The sequence below is a fragment of the Varroa destructor genome, unplaced genomic scaffold (genome assembly GCF_002443255.2).
Source record: "Varroa destructor unplaced genomic scaffold, Vdes_3.0 BEIS01000001.1, whole genome shotgun sequence".
NCBI lineage: Eukaryota > Metazoa > Arthropoda > Arachnida > Mesostigmata > Varroidae > Varroa > Varroa destructor.
The window spans coordinates 48316303-48339964 of NW_019211454.1; the positions used below are offsets into that span (position 1 = coordinate 48316303).

Consider the following 23662-nt stretch of genomic DNA (forward strand, 5'->3'; position numbering starts at 1 on the left):
CAATTAGAGCTTGGTTACCATGCCTCTCCGCGAGATGGAAGTGAACTGCCATTCTGTTATGCGGTTTCTATGATCTCTCTCTCTATATATATATTTATCTCCGCTTTAGATAGCCATCAAAAGTCGCTAGTCCTATTTAAAAGATGATTTTGTGCCTAGCGGAAAGCAAGACGCGTCTCAGAATCATACGTATTGTATATTATAGTAGATAAAGAAATTGGACCATTCGTCCCTCAGCTTATATCCTATTCGTCCAAAAAAATCCTGAACCTCCACCAACCGACATTGGTAAAACCTAACTACTTGCCAATGAACGGCTTCCGCACTTCTGGATCGGACCATTCATTATTACCACATCGAAACGTATCACTGACTAAATAACTCTTTTGCACAAGGCCAACCTAGACATTCTTACCTCCTGTAATTAAACAGAATGTAGTATACATGTGAATATATCTAAACGAATTCGTAGAGATAAAAATACTTTACTTAATACAGAACGCATAATGGTCTAGTGGTATAATGAAAGAACAACGCTTAGGTATTCTGTAAAGCTTCACAATGGAAATATATAGGATTTACAATGTCGTACGTTTATGAAGACGCTTTATTGTTGCTAGAGTAAACCTTCTGGAACGGCGTGACATACAGTGATTGCTTGTCCAAGTCGCCAAAAGGCCAGAGCCCAAAACATGGCTGTGAAGCCTTTCGCTTACGAAATTCATTTTCATAGATACTTAAGGGTTGTGTTATGCTTGGTGTATTTGTATCACTAGGGCGATCCATATAAGAATGAAAACCGACCTAAGGTTGCTAACGACGGTCCTCATGCTCTTTCGATCTCGAGCGCGTTATGTGCTGCTGGTTAAGATTTCTCGTATGAGCTCACGAGATCGCTTACATCACTCAAGATAGGGAGATGGGATTGGAAAATTGTTGTGACTACTTTATCTTTCTGCCTGCCAATGTACTACACTTGATATCAAGCGCAATTTTAATAATCCATTATTGTAAACATTGTACTAGGATCAAGGTCCCATTAAATTACCACCTAATTTTGTTATAGAAAACAGCGTGTATGGAGCTGTCACTCCGGAATAGCAAAAAAAAAAACCTAGAAATAATGTTCAGCACAAGCCCCGTAAAAAATATATATTATTTTATTAAATCCGACTGATTACAAAATATCACGTTCGATTATTGATTGTAGCTCTCGCCGTTCACTTGGAATCATGAGAAAGTGATCTGCTCAGGTAACCAGTAAAACGCCGGTCACTCGAGATTGGTCAGTGTCCTAATTACAGTCGAATAGGAAACTATAATGGTGAATTCCATGCCGCATTTAGGGTCGCAGGCTGATCAACACTTTCACCTATTGAAAACTGCCGGACGAAGTGGAGTACTGGAAAAGCAAAATAAACCTTATCTCACCATAAGAAAATAACGTGAGCATTACTTGAACGCTGGTGATGGACTGTGTACATTTCAGTTTTGTTAATCAAATCCACATCACGAGAGCTACAACGGCAGCGTATGCAAGTACGTACGAGATATTAAGATAGCGTTACGCATAAAACGAGCCATTATCTGCTAGGCATGCTTTTTCCTTATAAATCCGAAAAAAGATGGCCAAACGACGAGAATAACGAAAGTAATAGATAAACAAAAAAATCAAAGAAAATTATCAGAAGGAGACGTGACTAAGGAATTCTGCTCAGATGTTTCAATATTGCTGCTCAATATACAGCTTTGTTTAACTTGTTTTTTCATGAATTGTTTTTTGTCGCTGCGAGCTACGACTGATACCATATTTTGCATTATCGCATCGCCGTTTTACGACCTCGTCGAATTACGTCAATGCTATTAATATTAGTACTGAAGATACGACTTACAATATCAAGTGAACGTTAATTTGTGCTTTACCAATCATCCTCATCATCGTGTGTTGCCATGAACAATCATCTTCATACATCCATATCCTACAGTAGTAACATTATTAACCATGGTAATATTATGACTGATTGGCGGGCGTGACCTAGGATCGATAGGGGCCTTCTTCACAGGACCTCGTGCAGTTGGACACGAGCGCTGAGCAAACAACGACAGCGGAGCGCACAGACAATAATAAAAACCATAATTTACTGTCATACATCGCTCCTCTCCCACGAAGGATGCAATCGATGTAGCACAATCGTGACCTGCACCTTCACTTCAATCCACTTGACCATGACTGCTAGACTGTGTTGTAGACTGAGACCGTGAATCGAGTCGTTCAGCTGGTAATGATTGCTACTATCTGTCTAGTGCTGTTTAAATGATTGACTGGGTTCTCGCTAACCAGCATTGATTGTTCACTCTGTCTGAGCTGGAGGAAAGAAGGGTCTGCAGAAACGTATATAAAGGAAGAGAGGAAAAACTGCCAAAATGCTGACCCTCTGTTAGGCGCTAGTCCTCCTTTCCTCGTTCTTCGATTCCGTAGTCAGTTTCATACTAGATACTACATGGATAAATAGGTATACGTGAGAGATAAATATATGCTTGTGTATACGTTGTATATTGCACGGAGTGAAAACGCGCCCTGCTGCTCCCTGTCTTGCGCTCTGCTTCAGCTCGATACACTTTTTTCTCTACAGATATATCGCACGACCACTAAGCGCGCATGGTTATCTTTTTCTTCCAAATGGTTGTTTTCAGTCGTAGGCAGTAGCAACATAAAATCCGCTTATACGAACCTCTGTCCGCTGCTGTGGTCGCCGTTGTCTAGTTGTCAGTTAGGTTTTCTCTGTTGCGTCATATGTATCGGTCAGGTTCAAGTCAAGCTCGTATCTAACTCTACCAGTGACGGCGTGATTAGAGTTGTCGAATACATTGAATAGTGGCGTCTGTGCGTGTATCTACGTATGTTTATCTTCTGTTTCTATCTGCGTGCAATTGACGGCCACAGATTATCGATAGCCAGAACAACTTAACTCGTTTCCTTTTATCGCTGTATGACTTTTTTTTCTAAAGGCACTATGGCCTCGACGTTATCGGCGGTTAAGATACGGGGGGCTGGAAACTGACCGAGCATTTCTTCCATCCATTGACTTTTAGACCGGACTGCTTGGTCGATTTGTCACTTCGATGTTTCGTGCTCGGTTTCACAGCAGCGTAGATGGTGTACTCTGTTCTATTTACGTTGATAATCGATCCTCAATATGTAAAACGCTAAACGCTTTACATGATTCGTTGTTGTTGTTTCGAAGTTGTCCGAAGTCGAGACACAGCTGGCTGGCCAGACATATCAAGTCGAACAGAACAACGAAGTAGCATACGTAAACTATAGAGCTTGGACGCGCGCTTGATAAGTCGGTGGAAAGATTTACATTTGACATATGGCGGTGTGCTTGAAATCAGCTGGCTTTCGGCACTGTGGCTGCTAAAATGCCCGTCACATAACGGATTCTACCTCCGATCATGCTCGAGCTTCTTTTCATAATGCTAGTAGTAGTGTAAGTCTTTTGTATTGTTTCAGCCACCAGATAGAGATAGCTCAGCATGTTAGAGATAGCTAACTTAGCTTGTTAACTGAACCTGACTGTCGCCCGCGATACAACATTTTTCTAACAGCGCCACGAATGTTTCTGATTGGTTTTTATGCGCATTATCCCACTTTGTCCTGCGGCGGCGTGGTTGGTACTGCTACCTATTAAAGAAGGACACGTGCATCTGTGTTTGTCTCCTACATATTGGTCAGCAATCGTTCTGACGGCTGTTATTTGCTGGCGTCTTATGCTGTAGTCTTTTCATTGATTCTGTCATCAAGAATCTCAAGATAAGCCAGAGGAACCTTGCCCCATTCTCTGCTGCCCACTCGGCGGACCACCACGAAGTCAGGGTCGAGATCAGCTGGGCCGTCGATCACATCCAATACCTATAGACACAGCAGTGATAATCATATATTATTATTACTAAATAAATATTAAAGCTTATTATTAAATATTATTAAAAAAAAGTCTATTGTTGTTGTTATAACAGGTGTGTTTCTTCGATTAGTTTATGGGGTCTTTTGGTATCAATCGCATTCACTTCCCCGTCTGTGGTGCCCAGCGTCCTAGTCTAGTCTATATGCCTCTTGTCTAAGCACAAACCAATCTGAATGATGCTGCAACGTATTGCTCACTTTCTTTTACAGTTATTCTGTGTATCCTTATCCATATACGCAGTTTTAGTCTGCAGGTCCTAGGACTCTTTTTAAAAATGTACTTCATTGTGTCATATGATATATCAAATATTATAAATGTATAGTACTATCACCATCTATTAAAAATATATATTTCTGGCTGCCAGAAACTCGAAACAAAAAAATCGTGTTTGGACGGCCGCACTAATGTCCTAATAAAATAGACAATGCAAAATTAATGCCAACTGCAGAAAAAGAACCATCCACGGTTATCATCTCAGTAAATAAAAGTCCTACCTCGTTTTGTTTCACGGTAAGTTCTGTGCCTGCGAGCGCCTCGTATGCGTACAACACCTTGGCCTTACGGTAGCTCGAGTTGTTGTTGGATCTCTCAGTTCCTGTAGTGCTGCGCAATGGCCCCTGGCCACTGCCATGCGTGCCCATTTGCCCTGCTTGACCCGACTGCCCCTCGAACACGTTCTGGAAAGCGCATACACGGCCGCCTGCCTCCGCCTGTTCCCCATTCACCCCTCCACAACCCACGTTCATGTTAAGTGCGCGCAGCTCTCTCTGCAGGTCCAGCATATGTCGTTGACACTGAGCGTACAGCGCCATCTGGGCTTCGACGAAATCGCTTAAACACCGTACATGATTCGCCTTAATCAACAGAAAAGTGAAATAAAAGTAGACAAAGAAGCGATGGTAGGAACGAACAAGCTAAATATTGCAGGTAGAATTATGGAATTGTTTGATTGTGGTGTCAATAGTAACACATCTAATTTAACAATACTCTCTACCATACGACACTTACATGAGTAGTAGAGATCCCTTCGAGTAGCAGACGAGTTATCTCGGCCTGTTTGTCGAATTCGGCTTGACACAGCTCCACTTCTTTCTCCGCCTAAAAATATCGTCGCACAGTATTGTCAGCTCTTGCTTTCCGCCAGCGCTAATTTTCGACAACTAAGACGTTGAAGTACGAGTCAAGAAATAGAGAAAGAAAAACCGCCACTACTACAAATGTTTAAAAAAAGGTTTAAACGCAAGCGGTGATTTTTCCGTAACACGATAAATAAAATCGGCTATAAGTATTAATGCCCACATGCTTTGCGTCAACAAAAACGAACTCACATACTCGTACTGAAATGTGACAGAAGGCACAAAACACATGGACACGAAAAAAATAGATGATACATGAATTCATCTTTACATATCCCGCCTCGACTGATACCTTCGTTTATGAGCTGTTAAAGCTTTCTGTTTAGCAAAGCGTTCTTTTTACGGTAAAATTGGAAAGGAAGCAGTCCTAAACTGAGTCCTAAGCCGATATAAATGGAAAATGTGAAATGATCACTCCTGTTAGTTGACGACAATCGATCATATTTTTGATAAAAATTGATAAATTCGGCCTCGATAAGAAAGTTGAGATAGCCAACAGCAAACAACTCCCATCTTGCCTTGTTTCATCTCACTATGCCATACATATACCGTGTATGTGTTACCGCTATCGGTGATAGGCTAGCTTTACATCTCGCTACACGTTCGCTATTGGACAAAATAAGAATTGCAGAGTTGGCTTGAGTAGTCAAGTTACAAAAAAAAACGTGTGACTCAAAATGGTAACGAAAATCGGTGCATCAGGCTTAGCAGCATGCATCTACAATGCCCCACCCACTGACAAATACTACCAGAAACAGCTGCTGACAAAACAATTCCAACTGCAACTGTGTCAACAAAAGGAATATTAAGTGTATTTTAATTGTATAAATTGCTAACCTGATAGATTTCCTTTTCTATCTGTTGGGCGTTCGCCTTGGGGGCATATATTAGGAAACAGCCAGTTAGACATTGTATCTAGTGCGATAAAATTTATCGAATTCGAAAGCGTTACCTAATCACATCGTTTAGAACACACCTATTTATCTATAGTCAATATCGTCGTTATGGCGGTAATTCCAATACTGTGTCTTAAATTTGGGTTCGCCCTATAACCTTTATCAGATAGTCTTTGAAATAAATTAAGGTCCGGACAAATTGTTTCCAAATCTTGACTGAATCATCATTAGTCGAATTATCCTGCACCTATCAGAAACTTACTAGCTCCTTATATGTAATAGTGAGCATACAGAGATCGCATTATCATTTTCTGTTCGATACTGTAGTTTACAGATACCTGTGGGTCTGCAGATCGAGCTTTGCGGAGTCGATTCTTGGCGGCATCAAGGTCTAACCGTTTGTTCTCCAGGATACGTCGCTCTTTCTGAAGCGCAATGCCCAATGATCAAAAAGCAATTAAAACGACATTTCACCGGTATTGACTAATAAGTTCGAATCTAGGAAACGAGAAAGTAAATACGTTAAAAAAACTACCATTATGCTAGGTGTAGTCACTGTTAACAACTGGTAGAGTTTATGGTCGCTTATTTTTCTGTTAATCAAATAGTTCTCGGTAATGTTTACAAAAATTACGACGATTGATGCTTATCTATAAAAAGCGCCACGAGAATTTCCACTCAAATAGGAAACCAGGGTATTTTTTGACCAAATCCTTTCTACGCTTGTTAAATAAAGATATGATCAAATGAAGACACCCACAATGATAGTCTTCATGTCTCCTTCTAAGAACCTCCTGAGAGGCTGTAAAAAGTGAGTGTGTACACTTCTACCAAAATCTCGTTCCGCTCCACCCAGATTCTTCTCCGCTTGCCCGACCTTTATCAAGGCGCTACCTGCGAAACAGACATAATGAGAATTACAGGCTATTTATTGAAAACCTCAGATATACAAAGCGCAGAGCGAGGTCGCGCGGTGGCAGAGTAGTATCAGTCAACGTATTCCCACAAAACAATGTCTTATTATACTTTTATACTCAAGGAACCGTTTGCCATGTACCAAAGAAGCATTAGATATGATAATAACTTTCCTTATTCACAGTTCATTCCCTTTTTTAGCGATATAACCCTTAAACTTAGCTACTCTCAACGACTGGATATTATCATATTTAGAATAAATCATCGTTTCACTTCCATTACCGTATGGTGTGCCAGCACCAAATGCGCCTCCAGCATTAACCATATCCTGTCCAAGCGCCTCGAGGTTGTTTGGGCGCTCACGTTTCTTTTCCAACTGAGGAAATCAAACAGGAAAATATTAGAAAGTACTTGTCCTCCCTAATAACCGTGAACAACATTGTCTCCTATCGATTAATAATACGAATCTTAAAAAAGACCACTCAAGTTTCAGAGGACAAAAATAGCTATTTTCTGTAGAAGCAAATATTGCATGAAAAGGCAATGGGAACGTATCTTGCGATCTTACCTGTTTGCAAGATATATATGTAAAAATGTCACGGCACGCTAATTAACGATTTACAATAAAACAACAACGATTAAGCTAAACTGACCTTGTCGAACAGGTAATCTTCAACGCGAACGTTCGGGTTGGGCTCAAGGACTGCCTCTGCTTTAGAGAGCAGTCTTTCAGTCCAGAGTTTGGTGTCATCAGCTCTCTGTGCGAGACTTTCAAAATGCGCATCTAACTCCGTGCGGCCTGCCGTGCCCAGCCGTTCTTCCGTGTACTGTAAACATATAGATATCGACCAGTCAACTTCTCGGATAATGTTGCCCTCGCGACTGTTGCTACAGCAACCTAAGCTGGAGTAGAATATGATAAATATGTTGAAGTTAATAAAAGTTACGACGTTAATTCTTCTTAACAAAGGCAGGTATAATTAATAAGATTACATGTTATATATATGTAATAGAACTGCGCCTAGAACTATAATGATGGTTCTCCAAGCATCACTGGCTGTAGGGTCAAATCTAAGCACGCCTGTGTAAAAATGCGGTTGAAAAATTTAGGGAAAATTTCGTAAAACTGTAAACTTGGGTAGAATAATTAGAAAAAGAAACATTTTGTAGTTATTATTAACGTAAACATGCTTTAGAATAATGTGTACAGATCTCTGATTGGTACGCTTACGCTGTAATCAAATCACGTCAGCCAAATTACGTACGAGAAGCAGATGTTGGCGTATAAAAACTCGGAATTAATTAAACGTTTTCCAATTTGCAACATGTGCTCACTTGTTAATTACAAACAGTTTAGAGTTTATTAATTGACAATTTTTTGATATATTTAATTGACAACTAAACAATGTTTGATATCAACAAATGAATGTTTAAAAATAATATTCTATAGATATCTATGTCGTTTCGAAACGACACATATACAAGTATTGCTGTCAGCCAAATACTCTTTTAGTTTAAGCTATTTTGCACAGTTTGTAATACGTATCTGGACGAAATATATGTCTAAATATAATTATCCAATGCATTCATTTGCATTCTATTTTAAATCAGAAATTCGTTCTGGCACAGCGGCGTCATTGAGTTCCACAGCATACATACAAATGCTACTAGCAGTAGAACTTTCCGTGTGAAATTCATAAACGGTTTAACACAGACAATATTTTAGATAGAAGTAATTACGTAGGGAAAAAAAGTTTACAAAAGTAAACCTATTCTATCATTTTGATTGAGACATTTCAGACAGACGTTAATATCAAATCTCCGCGTTCGTGTCCGCCGATTGCTCTATCCTCATCCACAACAGGCCGAATTCAACGAAAATATTTCTCCCATGTTTCCCGCAATCAAAAGATTCTTAAAGCGTTGAAAGCAGCTTGATTAATTAGTCTGTCGGCCAGAACGGGACGCCGAGGGCTAGTAACGTAGGCAAACTGCTCGGTGGGATGTAGTGGCGCGAAATCCTGTCTGCAAAATTACTGCAGTCACCGGCGTATTTAATTTGAAAGAAAAAAGGAATTACTCTAAAGAACAAAATCAGATTATTGTTAGTATCATCATCGTTTCAAGACGCCTAGGTCTCCAAATGCTTTCTATATAATATAAAAGATAGTTCTTCTATATATATAGGTCTACAAGCGGGAGTAAGCGCGTTTTATTAGCAAGTAAGCACTACGGATTACTTTCGGCACTTTTCGATGGCTTTTGTCCAGCGTACGCGAACGTCTGCTTTTCGTAAACCATTTTCCATGGACGAGACTCGTTTTCGTTGAGAACGGTCGAATGTGATAAATCGCGAACAAAAAATACTTCACAATCAATAACTTTAGCCTTTACAACGCCCCATTGTTTTCAAGATAAAGCGGTGTTGAGAAACTTGCCTACTTGAAACCTGTTCGGCCTATTTTACCATTATTATTCACACCTACTCGGAATGTGTTTCGCTTAGTAGCATTACTCCCATGAGCTGAGGGCTTGGCGTTTCTTCCAAAAAAACATAGAGGGTTTTGCCAACGAGTTGCTACTTCATATTGTCTCTTTCATGACACTACCAGATCATTGTACGTCACACAGTAACAAACTTTCATCCCTATGCAACCACCACCAACAAACCTAACCTAAGAAAGCTCACGATAACCAATAGGTTACGACTTTCACACTCTACAACATCTAAAACATCACGACAACAGCCAAAGCATCGGTGCATCTCGCAATGATGATGCACTCCGGCGACACTTAGAAAAACACGCTTGTCTTCCTTGACGTGATGGCGGTTTAATACATCGTCAACCACCGCGGCAGGGGGCATCGGTCGATACCCGCTTCTGTCGCGGCCGAAGCGTTCACAAAATTTAGTTCATTAAATAGACAACAACTTGCAGCTTTTCAGGTGGATATATAAGGCTAGTAGGCAAGATCAGTCCAACTACAATGGATGCTAAGTGGACGGCACCTTCGTGGGCCCATAACGCGTGTATTGTAGATATGCACCTCGTCTCGATCGAATAATCATAGCAATAGATATCTGAGGGAAAACAAGTCGATATCGCTCATAAAGGCGTTGCATTTTTCTTAATTATAGGTTTTATTTTTAATTTAATTAAGGTACATCAACTTTTCTATTAACTTTAGTTATTAGCCTTTTGGGTCTTGGTTTTTCCATTGTGCAGAATATCGTTGAGTGAAAACAGAGCTCTAAATGCGTTAATTGCAAAACAGTGGCCTTCGCCTGCGTTAATAATATCTACTGTAACCAAATTTCTAATGCACCGCCAGCGAAAATTGCAAAGGAGCCAATAAAGAACAAAATAACTATAGCGTGATTACATTAGTTTAGATAACATTTATTTTAAATACGACAGAAGAGCATATGAAGTGTATGAAGAAGGAACTGAATGGGCTAGATAGACCGTTTTGTCAGACTATTCGGATCCGATCAGTCGTGATGAATAGGAGACCTCTGTTTCCTTCAAGCGTCATGGTTTCTCTTAAAAACAGCGCGTCTTATACGGATTCAAATGGAGACTATGAAAATCTTATACGTGAACCAGCACTAGTTTATATACCTAGCATAGCAACAGGAAAACAAAATGCCTACCAAGATGTCTAGTAAACTAATCTGTTGTAATATAATAGTCATAATAGCCTATTATATAATAGTAGGATTGAAACCGGGAGTAGACGTGCTCTCTTTTGCTCAAAGAGTTCAATATGTAAAACAGCAATTAATGGTACCTACTACGCGATTATAAATTATAGTGTCGATACAAGCGCCTTAAGGCGCGCATCTCACTTCACAGAACTTGTTAAAACACAGTTAATATTTGTATTTTCTCTTCCAATAATAGATAACTACTCCAAGTACGATGACGTAATACTGTCTTGGTTGCAAGAGTCTCGGCCATCAAAAGATAGGTAAAATTCCAAATGCAAATTTGTATAGACGAACGTACCATTGTATTTGTATATGATTATGAGGCGTGCCTACTACCCAACTTGTAGAAAACCTCAACAAAACTACAACGAACTTTATCGCGCTATGCCAACATAAGAAAATCAGGTTTCAAACATCTAACAAAGCTAACTACAGTATCGTTGTTAAACTCCAGGCCATAGCATCGCGTACAAGATGTTGTGTTTTCTGTTTACCTGCCGACGCATCCGGAAATATCATTCAAGATTATAATGAACGGCGCATACTTAACGACAACTATATAAGATAAAACCAGATTATACCGCAGTAGGCTATTGAAACGTGGCTCTTTAGAAAAGAAAAACGCAACTGACGACATTAAATGGAAATGCAATTAAAGAGAGATTCATTTTGGCTTAATTATACCACGAATTCTGGACGTCAGTCTAACACTCGAAATGTCTTAGTGTGGCTTATGGAGGCGTCTTGCTATTTTGTTTGCATATTGCTGCCTGTCGTCGAAGTCTGTCAACCAGGCACAGGCTTCAAAAGTAGGCACATACAAAGCTGGCTGCTTGAGCCCCCTTAAATATACGCCTGCTAAGAAATCCCTGAAAAACAAGGCCTTAGTGACCATTGGAGAGACTATTATTAGCAAAGCTAAAAAATGTTTAAAGCAGCTGTTAAAATAACTATAGTCAATGAAGATCTAAAAAAGCAGTCCTTTAAGGAGCACTACAATGACAATGTTCTAGCTGGCTCTTCGAAAACAAAAGCAGACTCTTCAAGTATTATATTATTGTTAACGATAGTGCGAAGACAAAACTTATTCTCTAGAAGTACCTGTGTGTTAAATAGGCAATGTAGAACAATTACTGGAAAAAGAAACAAGATCTTCTTGATAATTGATTTGTTTGAACGACTGTTTCAATTTATAACCGTACCTAGGGGAACTGGTTATAAATTGAAACAGTCGTTTAAACAAATCAGTTATCAAGAAAATCCTGTTTTTTTTCCAGTAGTTGTTCTTTATTGCCTGTTCAAAACACAAATATTTCTTTATCTATCGAAAGCCAGCAACGACAGTTAATCTAGAAAATAGGAACCCTAGTCGAAAACTATACTCCGTCATGGGATACCTTAAAAAAAATAAGCTGATGTCAGGTTTGTGTAATAAAATTAAAGGCCTGATGTGACCCTACATGTGAACGTCCTAACAACTCAAAAGCCTAGTTAGCTAAATAGGTAAAAGAAAACAGAGATAGAGACGCGAATGGATCTGAACAATGCGAGTCTACGAGATAAACATGAAATGAAATAGAACTATGTAATTTTTACTCTCATCATCATCGCGTAGGGAGCGGCATGCAAACATGAAACAAATGTCGACATTCGGCTCACTAGAACCACCGATACGAATTACCTTCTTTATCTAACATATTCTAGTCAACATAGCGCGTGTCAACGAAACGGACAATAGCCTAAAAGCCGTTCGTTGTTACGTTACGCGATACGGTTCCCCGTTCGATTTGATATCGCACAGTTTACTAGTAAGGCGTATAATATATGCAGAATGTTATCTTATTTGCCAAAAGCTAACAAACGGTCTTTTAGCTAGCAAGGAGAAATCACACGTAGAAAAGTGAAGGCGCCAAAGTTCTCATGCATTTGTTCTCTAAGGCATTCAAAGAATTGTATGTATATATTTCGGCTATACGGCAGTTTCCAACAAAGGCGTACTAGGTTTGTTGTTTCGAAGAAAGCTGAGTTGCCTAACCCGGTTGTTGTCGTAGCGTCTTTTGCTTTTCTACGAACTTGCCAGACTGTCCCGTTCATGCACCGTCCTACGCGCACCCTATATTGTCGGAAAAACAGTAATAACTACTTCTATATCCATTTGCTATTTCACTGACAGACAAACTGGTTACCGGTTACACAACGATCGCATACCTGGACAGCTCGGGTGAGCGCGGTGGCCGCGTCCGACGCAAATCCCTTCAGGTTTCTTATGCTAAAACTATCCATTGTTGTGTAGATAGATCGATTCCGTTCAGCAGATAAAAGACGAATGATCTCAGATGATCAGCGTTCTGATGTTCTTTATAACGTTCTATATGTACTTTGTCCCTATAAACTATGAACTTGTCTTGCACAGGCTCAGCAGTCCGTCTTCACTTTGTTTTGTTCAGGCTTACCCTGTTGCCAAAGTTCGTTTCACTACTTCTTCGGTATCTCTATGTTTTGCATACAGGATTAGCGTCAGCTGAGCACTGAAACAGGCTCATGAGATGAATGTTAGCATGTAATTGGTTTTTCAGAGGGCAGAACCGACGCTTATTTAAGTACCCTTGGTTATTGAGGCATTCTGTGTAGATGACAGGGTCGTGGAAAAACGGGATCGTACGAAAGGAGCAAGTATTGTACGTTGAGAAAAGATAGGCTCGAAGTTTAGGTATTCCAGTTTAGGTATTCCGGAGAGTTTTTGCTTTATGGTTCCCTTTCTGTACGTCCGGCAGCCTGTTTTTCTTGAATATATTTCCTCTTTCGTGTAAGGCTCAAATAGGTACTGTCAGCACAAGGTTGATTCGAGATTTGGTTTTTTTAATTTTTGCTTGTCGAACGCAACGGAGGTTGTTGGTTCACGTTAAGTCGCCGCCTATTGAAGACGTCCCCAGGTAAACCATGCCATTACATCACCGTCACTTCTATTGTTATTACTATCAATATTACCAGCAACAAACACTACAGTGCATTAACTCTACTGCCATTATCGACATCGCTAACATGACCAATATCAGCGGAGCACGAGCTGCACGGTTGCCGCTGTCGTCGATCAACCGTTGTTACGAATGCAGTTGTTTAGCCAACGCTGCGACTGTACCATTTCTGACTCTTTCGCACTCATGCGCACCGCACACTATTCAAATCCCTACTACTGCTGCTGCTCGTTGACTGCTGCCGGGGTCGCCAAATGTGCTTCCTTCTCCTTGTAGAAAGCAGCAGCGAAGAAGCACGACGGCAGTTAGCAGGTCGACACCGTTCGACCGGTTCCCATGATTGCGCAGGAGTAACCCGTTTACCTGCGATTTCAGGGGCACGTGAGATGGCCTAGGTTCGAAACCAGCCGTAGACGCACTCGGCTCCGTGCTAGAAGTCAGCCGTGTGAAGTAACGCAGTAGCAGACATAAAACCCGAAACACCAGCCAGTCGAACGGACGGGTGGGCGGGCGGTCGATACACGCAGCAGCGCAGATCAACGGCAGCGATTACCGCAATAGTTGAAGCCGATAACAGCGACGGCAACGGCACAGCTATACCTGCTTCCAATAGCACCAACATCCATGAGTGAACCACACCATGGCTAGGGAACCTTCCCAGTCAGTCGTAGCAAACGACAACAACTAGTCTACATTGATGGCTGCTGCTGCTGCCGCCGAAACATCATCGTTATCAGCGGCGATAGTGATGACGAAGAGCGGCGGCGCGTGCTTTTGCCGCAGTGCTCTCTGCCGGTAAAAGAATTAACATTAAACGTAAATCTGCTTCTAATTATTACTCTGCGACAGTATGAATGACCGTGCTCAGTTATGATACGGGTCTGCGGGAAGGATTTTGTTTATAGGGCATTCAGTGATGATGGGGGTGGCGGGGGGTAAAGTTGGCGGCGGGTGGCAAATCGTCAGAGTGGCGCGCTCACTATAGTCCTTAATGCTAAAGAAATGCCAGTAAGCCTTTTCGTTTGTCTGAAGTTGGTACAACCCCTTTAAACGACCTATTGATGCTAATGCTTATGAGGCGGGGAACCTGCGGCTGAAACGGTAAAAGCGGTGAAAACCTCGTGCTCTCTTTGAGTTTGTAGCACGAATCGCGCAAAAAATATTGTACACAACTTATAGAAATTGGGTAGATGATTGAGATGCTTCATAAGAACCTGGTGAAATACCACAAAATAAATCTTGATTTGGAGAATACTTTCTGCAATTTTGACATTTTGGAGGCTGCTGCATTTGGTCAAATCGAACTTTTACACTAGCTGAAAATCTGCAAAATCCAGTCTCTAAAAAGCTGAGTTGTGGTTTTCGCTAAATGACGGAACGCAGGCGAAATGGAAGTCAACTCGTTCGTGCCGCATTCATCAGGCAACGTGCTTTCCAGTGGATTGCATGAAACTGTGATTACTTGGATATACGTTTTTTTTTTCATATTATAATAAAAATCTTTGTTCTGTCGGGCTAGTAGTTAAAGCACAATGTCGACACTAGAAAAGATCGCCCAAATTGAGGCCGAGGTGAGTAAAGAGTGTTTTCCCTGATTGTTACCCGGAACAATCATGTTTCTTGGAAAAAAGAACTATCCATTCGAAGTAAATTAATGTTCCTTTATTCTATTTTTAGATCGAGAAGTTAAATATGTTGGTTATGTGTGTATTTCTCTATGTATGTATTTATTTTTAGCTAGTTTTGCACTAATTCGAACACTGACATGTTAGCACATATCAGCTTTTTCTCCAGACAAATAAATCGCAATGAATTAGACGTTGTCTGTATGATAGCATGCAGAGGGGACCTATTAGGAAATGACAAGTTATTAGCTTCTGGAAAACGATAGATAGCTCAGAGTGAAATGCCTGCTCGCTGTTTCAGCAGCCTTTGACAACTATCGCTCGCTTTACAAGAAGGAATAAACAAAAAATTACACACTCAATATACTTAAAACGTTTATCATAACTACAAAAAAAAGATACTTAGACTCACAAGTTTAAAAGAAAATTAATGATGTGTCCAGTGCAATTTAAAATCAACATTTTTTGTTTGGTTTCGTGGAATGAATGCTTTACATTCTCAAATATGAAGAATTGTGTACTATTTTCATTGACATACTCCCAATTTTATAAATCTACACTTTGATCGAGCTGCTTTCAGATGTGTGCTTGATCGAGTTTATCAGACACTTCCAATTCTGATATACAAGGATTCTTGCATTATCGCTATAGAAACGTACTCTTCTTTGTCAAGTTATTCTATCTTAGTGATTTGTTATTTGTGCATTGTCTGTAATGTTAGGTATACATTAGGTACATATGACGTATTTTATTGCAATTATTGAAAACATATTCATCACCACCAGCATTGGTTCAAAGCTGCCCATTGCGGTAAATTATTAACGCTGCAAATGTCCACTGTCGGCACTCGGGCCTCCGGTAAGGGGTAAATATAAAAAATCATCAGCCACCATATGGCTCGCAGAAACGACCAGATAGATAAGTAATTTTGTGTTATTTGTCGTACATTTTCGAGCAATTCAACCCACGTTGAATGAACGGAGACCATAACGTGTCTGTCATGAAAATTTTTTCAGATGGCAAGAACTCAACGAAACAAAGCTACAATGGGCCATCTTGGACTCCTTAAAGCTAAACTCGCTAAACTTCGCCGGGACTTAATCACTCCAAAAAGCGGTGGAGGTGGTAGGTTTCCTGACTCTATCATCTTGACTTGTAACGACTCGATACAAATTTTATGCATGCCTTGTCTTCAGACAATCCTTTAGAGGAGGCAAAATAAGAAATTGTCGACGCGTTCTGCTTGTGCTTTGCTTCGAAGAACTTGAATGGATAAAAACTATGGAGCTTTATCGTTTTCTTGTCCATCCATGTAAAAAGTCCTTATATTTTTGATATAGAAAAGGCAGGCACCGTTGGTATTATCGACAGATGATTGGTGATTGCTAGTTGTATATCGCGTGTTCACCAGTAAAGAGACGTCAATAGCAAATACTTTGATGCTAGCCGCATCACATCTGTAAATCACTGCGTATTATTCGTGTATCATATTTTCTATCACTGGAACCTTATCGAATTTAAGATTTTCCATTGACGTTGATTAGGTCCTGGAGAGGGGTTTGATGTAGCGAAAACTGGCGACGCTCGGATTGGCTTCATAGGGTTTCCATCGGTAGGAAAATCAACACTGATGAACACATTGGCAGGAGTGTTCTCTGAAGTGGCCGCCTACGAGTTTACAACCCTTACAACTGTACCTGGTGTTATAAAATATAAGGTAAAAGCAACGCAATTCTCCGAGAGCGAATACGAAACCAAAAAACAGTCTAAAATACGCACTCATGTAAAATGTCAGGATAAATAGGAATTTTCATATAGATGCCGTATTTACACTGTGCCCAGAAGCTAAACTATTTATATGCTTTTACACGAATAACATTAACATCTTTTTAGTATTTAAAAATGCCAGATGTTATACTTTAACATTGTATGTGGAGGTTTCAACAGTTCCGAGCAGTTTCAGCCTCAAATTTAATTGTAACCTTTAGTTTTAATTATTACGTGAAGAGATGACTGTATGCTAGAAGTTTAAACGGTCTGTTCTATGCTATATGTATTTACCGTATGTTAAAAGTTTGATGTCTGATTAACCGATGTAGCGTCGTGCCGATTCGATGAAAGTAAATTTAGCACTAAGCTAACGAATTCAGCTCGTAGCCGTTGGGTTAATTCGACTTTGTATATTGTTATAGTAAGCATGTGTGTGTGTGCCTTGTCAGGGTGCCAAGATTCAATTGTTAGATCTTCCGGGTATTATTGAAGGAGCGAAAGACGGAAAGGGTCGTGGTCGGCAGGTGATTGCAGTAGCTCGAACCTGTTCCCTGATTTTCATTGTACTTGACGTCCTCAAACCTCTGCAACACAAACGGATGATCGAACACGAGTTGGAGGGGTTCGGTATCCGACTGAATAAAGAACCCCCACAGATTACCCTCCGTAGAAAAGATAAAGGTACGTTCATACGCAAAGTTATAAGAACGAATCGTGTCCTAGCCAAGGATCAACTAATTATCCTAAATGTATGTAGCATAATTGATGACATATTTCTTGCTGGTCTGACAGAAAATTGCGACCTTTTTTACAAAAGCACGTGCTCCACTTCTCTTGTCCGGCGATTTACAAAGCTATACCTCCAAGTCATGTATTATCTCCTATAGACGTTTTTGTACAAATTCTTAAATAGGCCACTGCGCAATCCTACTGCAACTCTTCACATAGCTATGTTAGCAGTAGGCAAGGACCGAAATTTTCCCAACGCGGTGCACTGTTCGCACTGACCCATACAACTGACTTTCAATACATAGCCTAATCAACTTGGTCCGGGCCAAATGCTTTCTTGATTAATGTACTAGTCATAGGTCAGTGACATATTTAGATTTATCAGTCTTCACGTTGCATATATTAGGATTATGCCAATGCGCACGTGGACAAAATAATTAAAGAATTTCTTTTAGTATGAAAATTTCATGAAGTGTTAGGATATGATAAGTGTCTTAATAGCTACCCTCTCTTAGGGCAATAAAATGATTCGATAATATTTACTTATGTTAAATTTTTAAAGACCCGTTGGGGCGACTTCCTCAGACGTCCCTAAGGCTAACTACATGTCATTTTGTTTTATTGGCTTGTATTTAGGCGGAATTAATCTGCAGTGCCTTGTACCACAGACGGAACTGGATTTGGAGACAGTGAAAGCGATCCTATCTGAGTATAAGATTCATAACGCGGACGTCGTATTAAAATACGATTCTACCCAGGATGACCTCATTGATGTGATCGAAGGAAATCGTATTTACATTCCTTGCATTTACGTTCTTAATAAAATAGATCAAATCTCAATTGAAGAGCTCGACATTATTTATAAGGTGCCACACTGCGTGCCGATCTCAGCACATCACCGGTGGAACTTCGATGACCTCCTCGAAAAGGCCTGGGAATACCTTCGACTACTTCGAATGTAAATTTATTTTATTTCGCTACGTCATTTAATTAAACTGGGCGTTCCCGTTCAGAAACCCTTCGTTTGGAAGCCATTTTCGGTACATAAGCTAACTCATGAACCCAGTACGATATTATAATTCGCTAACTTGACCACCAGCACAACACATTGAATACTTCTTTGGACTTCTTTCAGGCAGTATGCTAGCGGAAACGTCATCTTAGTACTGTACAACGTTATAGTATACGCTAATACTTAAATTTCGGCTGGCAAGATTTGGCTTATTGAATTTGAATACTTAATAATTACGATATGGTTGGTTATAATAACGATGGAGGAGTTTATACGGCTTGCCCCTTCTACAATTTGGTCATACAATGTAAAGTCATCCTTAGACGGGAATTAACTGATTGTTAAGTAACCGTAGTCATGTGCTCAGTTCCGTCCAGTAATAACCTATGCGAACCTACTTTTTCAGTTACACAAAGCCTAAAGGGCAGTTACCTGACTATGAAGCCCCCGTCATTTTGGCACGTGACCATCAGACCGTGGAAGACTTTTGCAACAAAGTGCACCGAACGCTAATCAAGGAATTTAAATACGCTCTTGTCTGGGGTTCAAGCGTGAAGCACAATCCGCAGAAGGTGGGAAAAGAGCATGTTCTTTGTGACGAGGATGTTGTGCAGATTGTCAAGCGAGTATAACAAAGTTATGTAGATTACAAGTGGAACTCGATCACAGAAGACAGAACTTGTTTTAGATGTTTTCCTGGTAAACAGTTCCAAGGTGTAAAGGGGTGGGTTATGTTGGACGTTAACGTGATTGGTGAATAAATGGCATTTCTTGTCTTGGTGTACAATGTAATTATAGTTTGTTTTAATCGTCACATGTGGCTGATGTTTGCCCTATATATCTCAGGTCCTGCAGTTAGAATTCTATGTCTTTGAAGTCGGTCTGCTGACATTGAACATCCACTGACGCCCTTGGCGTCGTCAGGATATGACTAAGCCATTTTTATGAATTAACTCTTTTAGCACGCAGATTTCAATGCATGCATACTTGTGATTTCTTTGTTATTTGTACATATGGAATAGGATTGCACCAAAAGCTGGTCTTCACAAGAGCATTTATCTTGTAAATATACAGTTAGATTCGCGTAAATTATTATTGTTATTACGTCAGCTATACTGCGGTGTGCCTAACGGTTTCATTACATACTGCGTGTTTCCGAATACACACAATAATGTACAATCGAAAAGAACGTAGAAATAAAATTTCAGACATTATTTAATGGAGCAGTATTAAGAAACAAAGTAAGCCTTTCCACACGGCATGCCTGCTCATTTGCCATACATAAACATTTGACAACACTATGCCTGATCGATTTGACAGTGACAGCGGGCTTTTCCATAAACTAAACTTTTCTTCGATAATCATTCGCCTCTTACCTCGAAAGCTGGCCTAGAAAGTTGTGTCGTGGAAGCGGATAAATAATGCAATCAGTGTGAACGTGTAGAGTGAAATGAACAACCGAAATTGCGTCCATTCAAGACCAATGTCAGCTGCTGAAACTGATAAGCTCTTCTGGAGTATCAGCGCTAAACTACAAGTGCAAATGGCCAAAAGCTGAGCCTTAGAAAATAATAGTAGCTTACCCTCAACCGCAACTTATAACAGTGAATTCAAAGTAGTACTTATCCAAAAAAATCCAGCGAATTCATCCAGATTGCTAATACAGTTCATGCAAACAAGCTTACTGTCCTTAAGAGGCTTGGCAGCACACGAAACGACACAGCCTGTGCCCAACGTTCTCACAACGTATGGGGACTAGATGTTTCACTCAGAAAGAAACTGCAATACAATGCCGTAGGTGTCTCGTTCAGCCTGATTGTGTGAAAGGGGACTGTACTTTTGCGTTCTGCTTCCGCTGCAAAGAACAGTTGTACTGTTTTCTGTGTCAGCCTAAATCAGATCATCATTTGAGAGATTGTAACGCTTAAAGCTATACGTTTTTATTAGGGTACTTTAGCATAACAGATGATACCATCGCGGCTAATTAGATTACAATAGCCAGAAGCAGCACAGCTGACCCGCTACTCGTATATTGATTGTCATACGCAAAATGTTGTTGACGAAAGTGAAGATAGAGTTTCGAATGATACCACTGGAACAAAGATTTAAATACAATTTTGGAATTTTATGTCTGGTACTTCAGCCATTAGGCATCGCCTGAGACGATTGGACACTACAAGAAGGCTAGATGAGAACTATTTGGATTAATCAGCAGGCAAACAAAGCAGTACCTAAAAGAAATATTTGCTAATGATATATACATATATACTAAACACATCCTTTAGCGGAGTGCTGAACTTGATCTTCTTTCGAAGTGGCCATGTTGCGTAATCATATTCGTATCATTAGAGTTAAAACTAGATGCTAAATTAGATGTTAGATTATTATATTAAAATATTTTGCAAGAGACAAAACTGATATCGCATGCATCTCAAGGACCTTTGTACATGTTTTTTACACTTTGATGGATCTTTTAAGACACGCTGTGTTGAATAGCTTTTATCGCCTTTTGAACAGGTTTGAGTACATTTAAGGCGTCGGTCTACTGAGTGTATTGCCGTTGATAATAGCACTCCAACAACGCGGATATATAGCAGTTAGGTTGCTTGATGATATAATCGATTCCCAATATATTTCTACAATTATCCTTGGGGATACAAATATAAATTTACTAAGTGTAGATGAGAAATATTTAGACTAGCTGTCTCTCCTGTATCTCCTTTAATGGGTTATTAGCTTTAATTAAAAAAGTAACCAGGGGACGGCCTGAGACGCGTATACATCACAGGTGTCATTTCAGCCGCAAAGCGTTCCTGTGGTATAATTAACGATTAACAAATCTATGTCTTCTCGAACCTTTACGCTGTTGTGGTAGCTGAAAGCCTTTATTAAGCACCTTCAGAACTTGAAGAAAGATGCTTAGTAGCTGCAACCCTTACCTTACTAAACTCACTTCTACTGACTGGTCGCTCATTCACTCGTTTTCAGACTTCGATTCAGCGGTCAGTTTTTTGAGCGGTTCTCGGTACAGCGTTTAAAACTATGTTTTCCCTATAAATAATTTCACCCATTATGAACGGCTTAATCCAGGTAGCCTTTTAGCGGGTCTCTTTTAGTCCCACCAAGTGTCCCACCAAAAAAAGGAATCTGATGGCATGACAACCAAACATACTAACAAAATAGCTAAATTAATAGTGTTTTGCTCAGCTAAAGTAAACCTCTCACCATGGCATGTCTCATTGGGCACGTCACATAAAGCGGCCTCATTTAGCATGTCTATAAAATTCTATTTTATTGGATTGCTTGGAGAGAATCGTGCGACAAGCTTTGAATACAATGCTCATCTAGTAGCATAATATTTATCTTATCCGATGCACTTCAGTCTTTCGAGACCCTTTTTTATATTACCACTTTATTTAAGAATTGTCGTGATAGCCTAACAAACTATCGGCCAATAAGTATATCTCAGTTTTGTTCGGTTTTGATTTAATTTTTGAGAGGTGTACAGAACATCAGATTGGATTCTATATTTTTAGTAAAAATTTTGTTTGAATTTTGGAGCGTGCCTTCTTGTGCTTGCAGCAATACCACTGACTGACAACACATTATTGTAATAGGCGAAGCGTCTTCGCTGTGCCCCTAATTGTGTGTTACGGAGGCACTCGGATGTCATCGCGCACGATGTTTTATAAACATATTTCTTGCTAGACCATTATCCCGTCATTTAAAATGGGTTTATGTTGCTCCACATGCAGCAATCGTTTCTTGACTGACTACACTTGTCATGCAGATTCAGCTGATTATTTCCTCATCAACTCCGTGTAATCATATAGAATTTCGTTGTGAATTCATCAAATGTACCTCTTATACAAACGTCCCATTTCTTCCCAATTCTTCTGGGTTCCCCGAAAATTTGCGGCGCATTGTTTTGCTGACAACCTCATTCTCATAGTGTAAATTCGCAGATCATCCCATAGAGCCGGCATCTGTTCCTTTTATGCTCAGCCGGCCAATCTCAAAGTCAGCTACAACACATTTGGCCGTTCTGTAGATATTTCGAAAACGGAGTCTGTTACGTTCAGGTTCAAGCAATTCAGCCGATTTTGATAGGTATATCGATTAAGAAAGTTTATCGGTAAGATGTCGGACATTTGGATAAGAATCGGATTTGGTTAGTCATCTGTGTACATTAGGCTTACTATTCTATGATCGGCATTGCTGTTGCTATCTTTGAGCTATTCCTCCTACAACTTTATAGATTCCTACTTGCACATCTTGAGTAAGACCTTCTGTAAGCATTTAGACGTATTAACATTTAGGCTGATGTTCGAATTATAAAGATTCGGTCGCGCATCGTCTCTTTTCGTCGAGCATTCCATTCTCACTATTTTACAGTTAAGTCTGTTGTGGACCTATCGATATATGCGTGAACTCTTCATGACCCGGACCATGTCTGCTTCTCACAGCTCTCAACCTTCTAGAGGTTTTAGAACTGGCTCTAAGACTGCCAGCTTAATTAGCTTAGCGCACACATGGCCTAAAGAATGCACTAAGCCATCTAGACAATTCGATTCAATTTTCTGCGTTACTCTCTATCCGTCCCTACGACTCGCGAACAAACTATCCTGCGACCTCGTATGTTTCAACAGCGCAAAATTATATTTCAACCATTAAACTTGCTACGGGAAAAAACGTTGCAGTTTTCATAGCATCGTTTACGTATGCCCTACGAAATCACTGCTCCTGCAATGTGATTTGCGCATATTACATTGATACTGCATTGCTTCCGTGTAACATCTCTGTGCTTTTTAAATGCTGATGGTTTTTCGTTACCATTTATGTCCCTTCTTTTTCCTATTGTCATTCAACGTGAAACACAAGAAATCGTCCAAGAGATCTTTTACGGTAAGACTACTTTTAAATGCCA

At 40.0% G+C, this 23662-nt stretch overlaps 2 protein-coding genes across 5 annotated transcripts; one reads left to right on the plus strand and one right to left on the minus strand.

Annotated features, from left to right (window-relative positions):
- Window positions 1-1121: 1121 nt before the first annotated feature.
- On the minus strand, window positions 1122-14898 carry EndoB (SH3 domain containing GRB2 like, endophilin-B). 4 transcript variants are annotated; one of them, XR_015319612.1, is made up of 10 exons: window positions 12833-14898; window positions 7566-7739; window positions 7195-7288; window positions 6758-6891; window positions 6335-6422; window positions 5939-5982; window positions 4974-5063; window positions 4460-4819; window positions 1893-3913; window positions 1122-1402 (listed from the first exon to the last, which is right to left on the minus strand). XR_015319612.1 is itself a non-coding variant. In XM_022798310.2 (9 exons), the coding sequence occupies exons 1-9, from the start codon at window positions 12905-12907 to the stop codon at window positions 3770-3772; spliced, it is 1194 nt and encodes a 397-aa protein (XP_022654045.1). In that variant the 5' UTR covers window positions 12908-14898; the 3' UTR covers window positions 1122-3769. The 4 variants fall into 4 exon arrangements, 3 of the variants coding, with proteins under 3 accessions (XP_022654045.1, XP_086834304.1, XP_022654051.1); XM_022798310.2 differs by having other exon boundaries at window positions 1122-3913; window positions 5939-5974; window positions 6336-6422; XM_086978178.1 differs by having other exon boundaries at window positions 1122-3913.
- Window positions 14899-14984: 86 nt separating this feature from the next.
- 128up (GTP-binding protein 128up) lies at window positions 14985-19527 on the plus strand. The gene is made up of 6 exons (XM_022798330.2): window positions 14985-15170; window positions 16241-16349; window positions 16769-16941; window positions 17444-17675; window positions 18360-18681; window positions 19142-19527. The coding sequence occupies exons 1-6, from the start codon at window positions 15132-15134 to the stop codon at window positions 19365-19367; spliced, it is 1101 nt and encodes a 366-aa protein (XP_022654065.1). The 5' UTR covers window positions 14985-15131; the 3' UTR covers window positions 19368-19527.
- Window positions 19528-23662: the final 4135 nt, after the last annotated feature.

What these genes read in the sequence shown, in the direction of transcription:
- 128up (XM_022798330.2), top strand. Translation starts at nt 15,132, where the DNA reads ATGTCGACACTAGAAAAGATCGCCCAAATTGAGGCCGAG. An exon ending in TCCAAAAAGCGGTGGAGGTG is followed by an intron (nt 16,350 to 16,768) that starts GTAGGTTTCCTG and finishes GACGTTGATTAG; the next exon opens with GTCCTGGAGAGGGGTTTGAT. An exon ending in CCTCCGTAGAAAAGATAAAG is followed by an intron (nt 17,676 to 18,359) that starts GTACGTTCATAC and finishes GCTTGTATTTAG; the next exon opens with GCGGAATTAATCTGCAGTGC.
- EndoB (XM_086978178.1), bottom strand. Translation starts at nt 12,907, where the DNA reads ATGGATAGTTTTAGCATAAGAAACCTGAAGGGATTTGCGTCGGACGCG. An exon ending in GAGACATGAAGACTATCATT is followed by an intron (nt 6,423 to 6,757) that starts GTGGGTGTCTTC and finishes ATTGCGCTTCAG; the next exon opens with AAAGAGCGACGTATCCTGGA. An exon ending in TAGAAAAGGAAATCTATCAG is followed by an intron (nt 5,064 to 5,938) that starts GTTAGCAATTTA and finishes CGATATTTTTAG; the next exon opens with GCGGAGAAAGAAGTGGAGCT.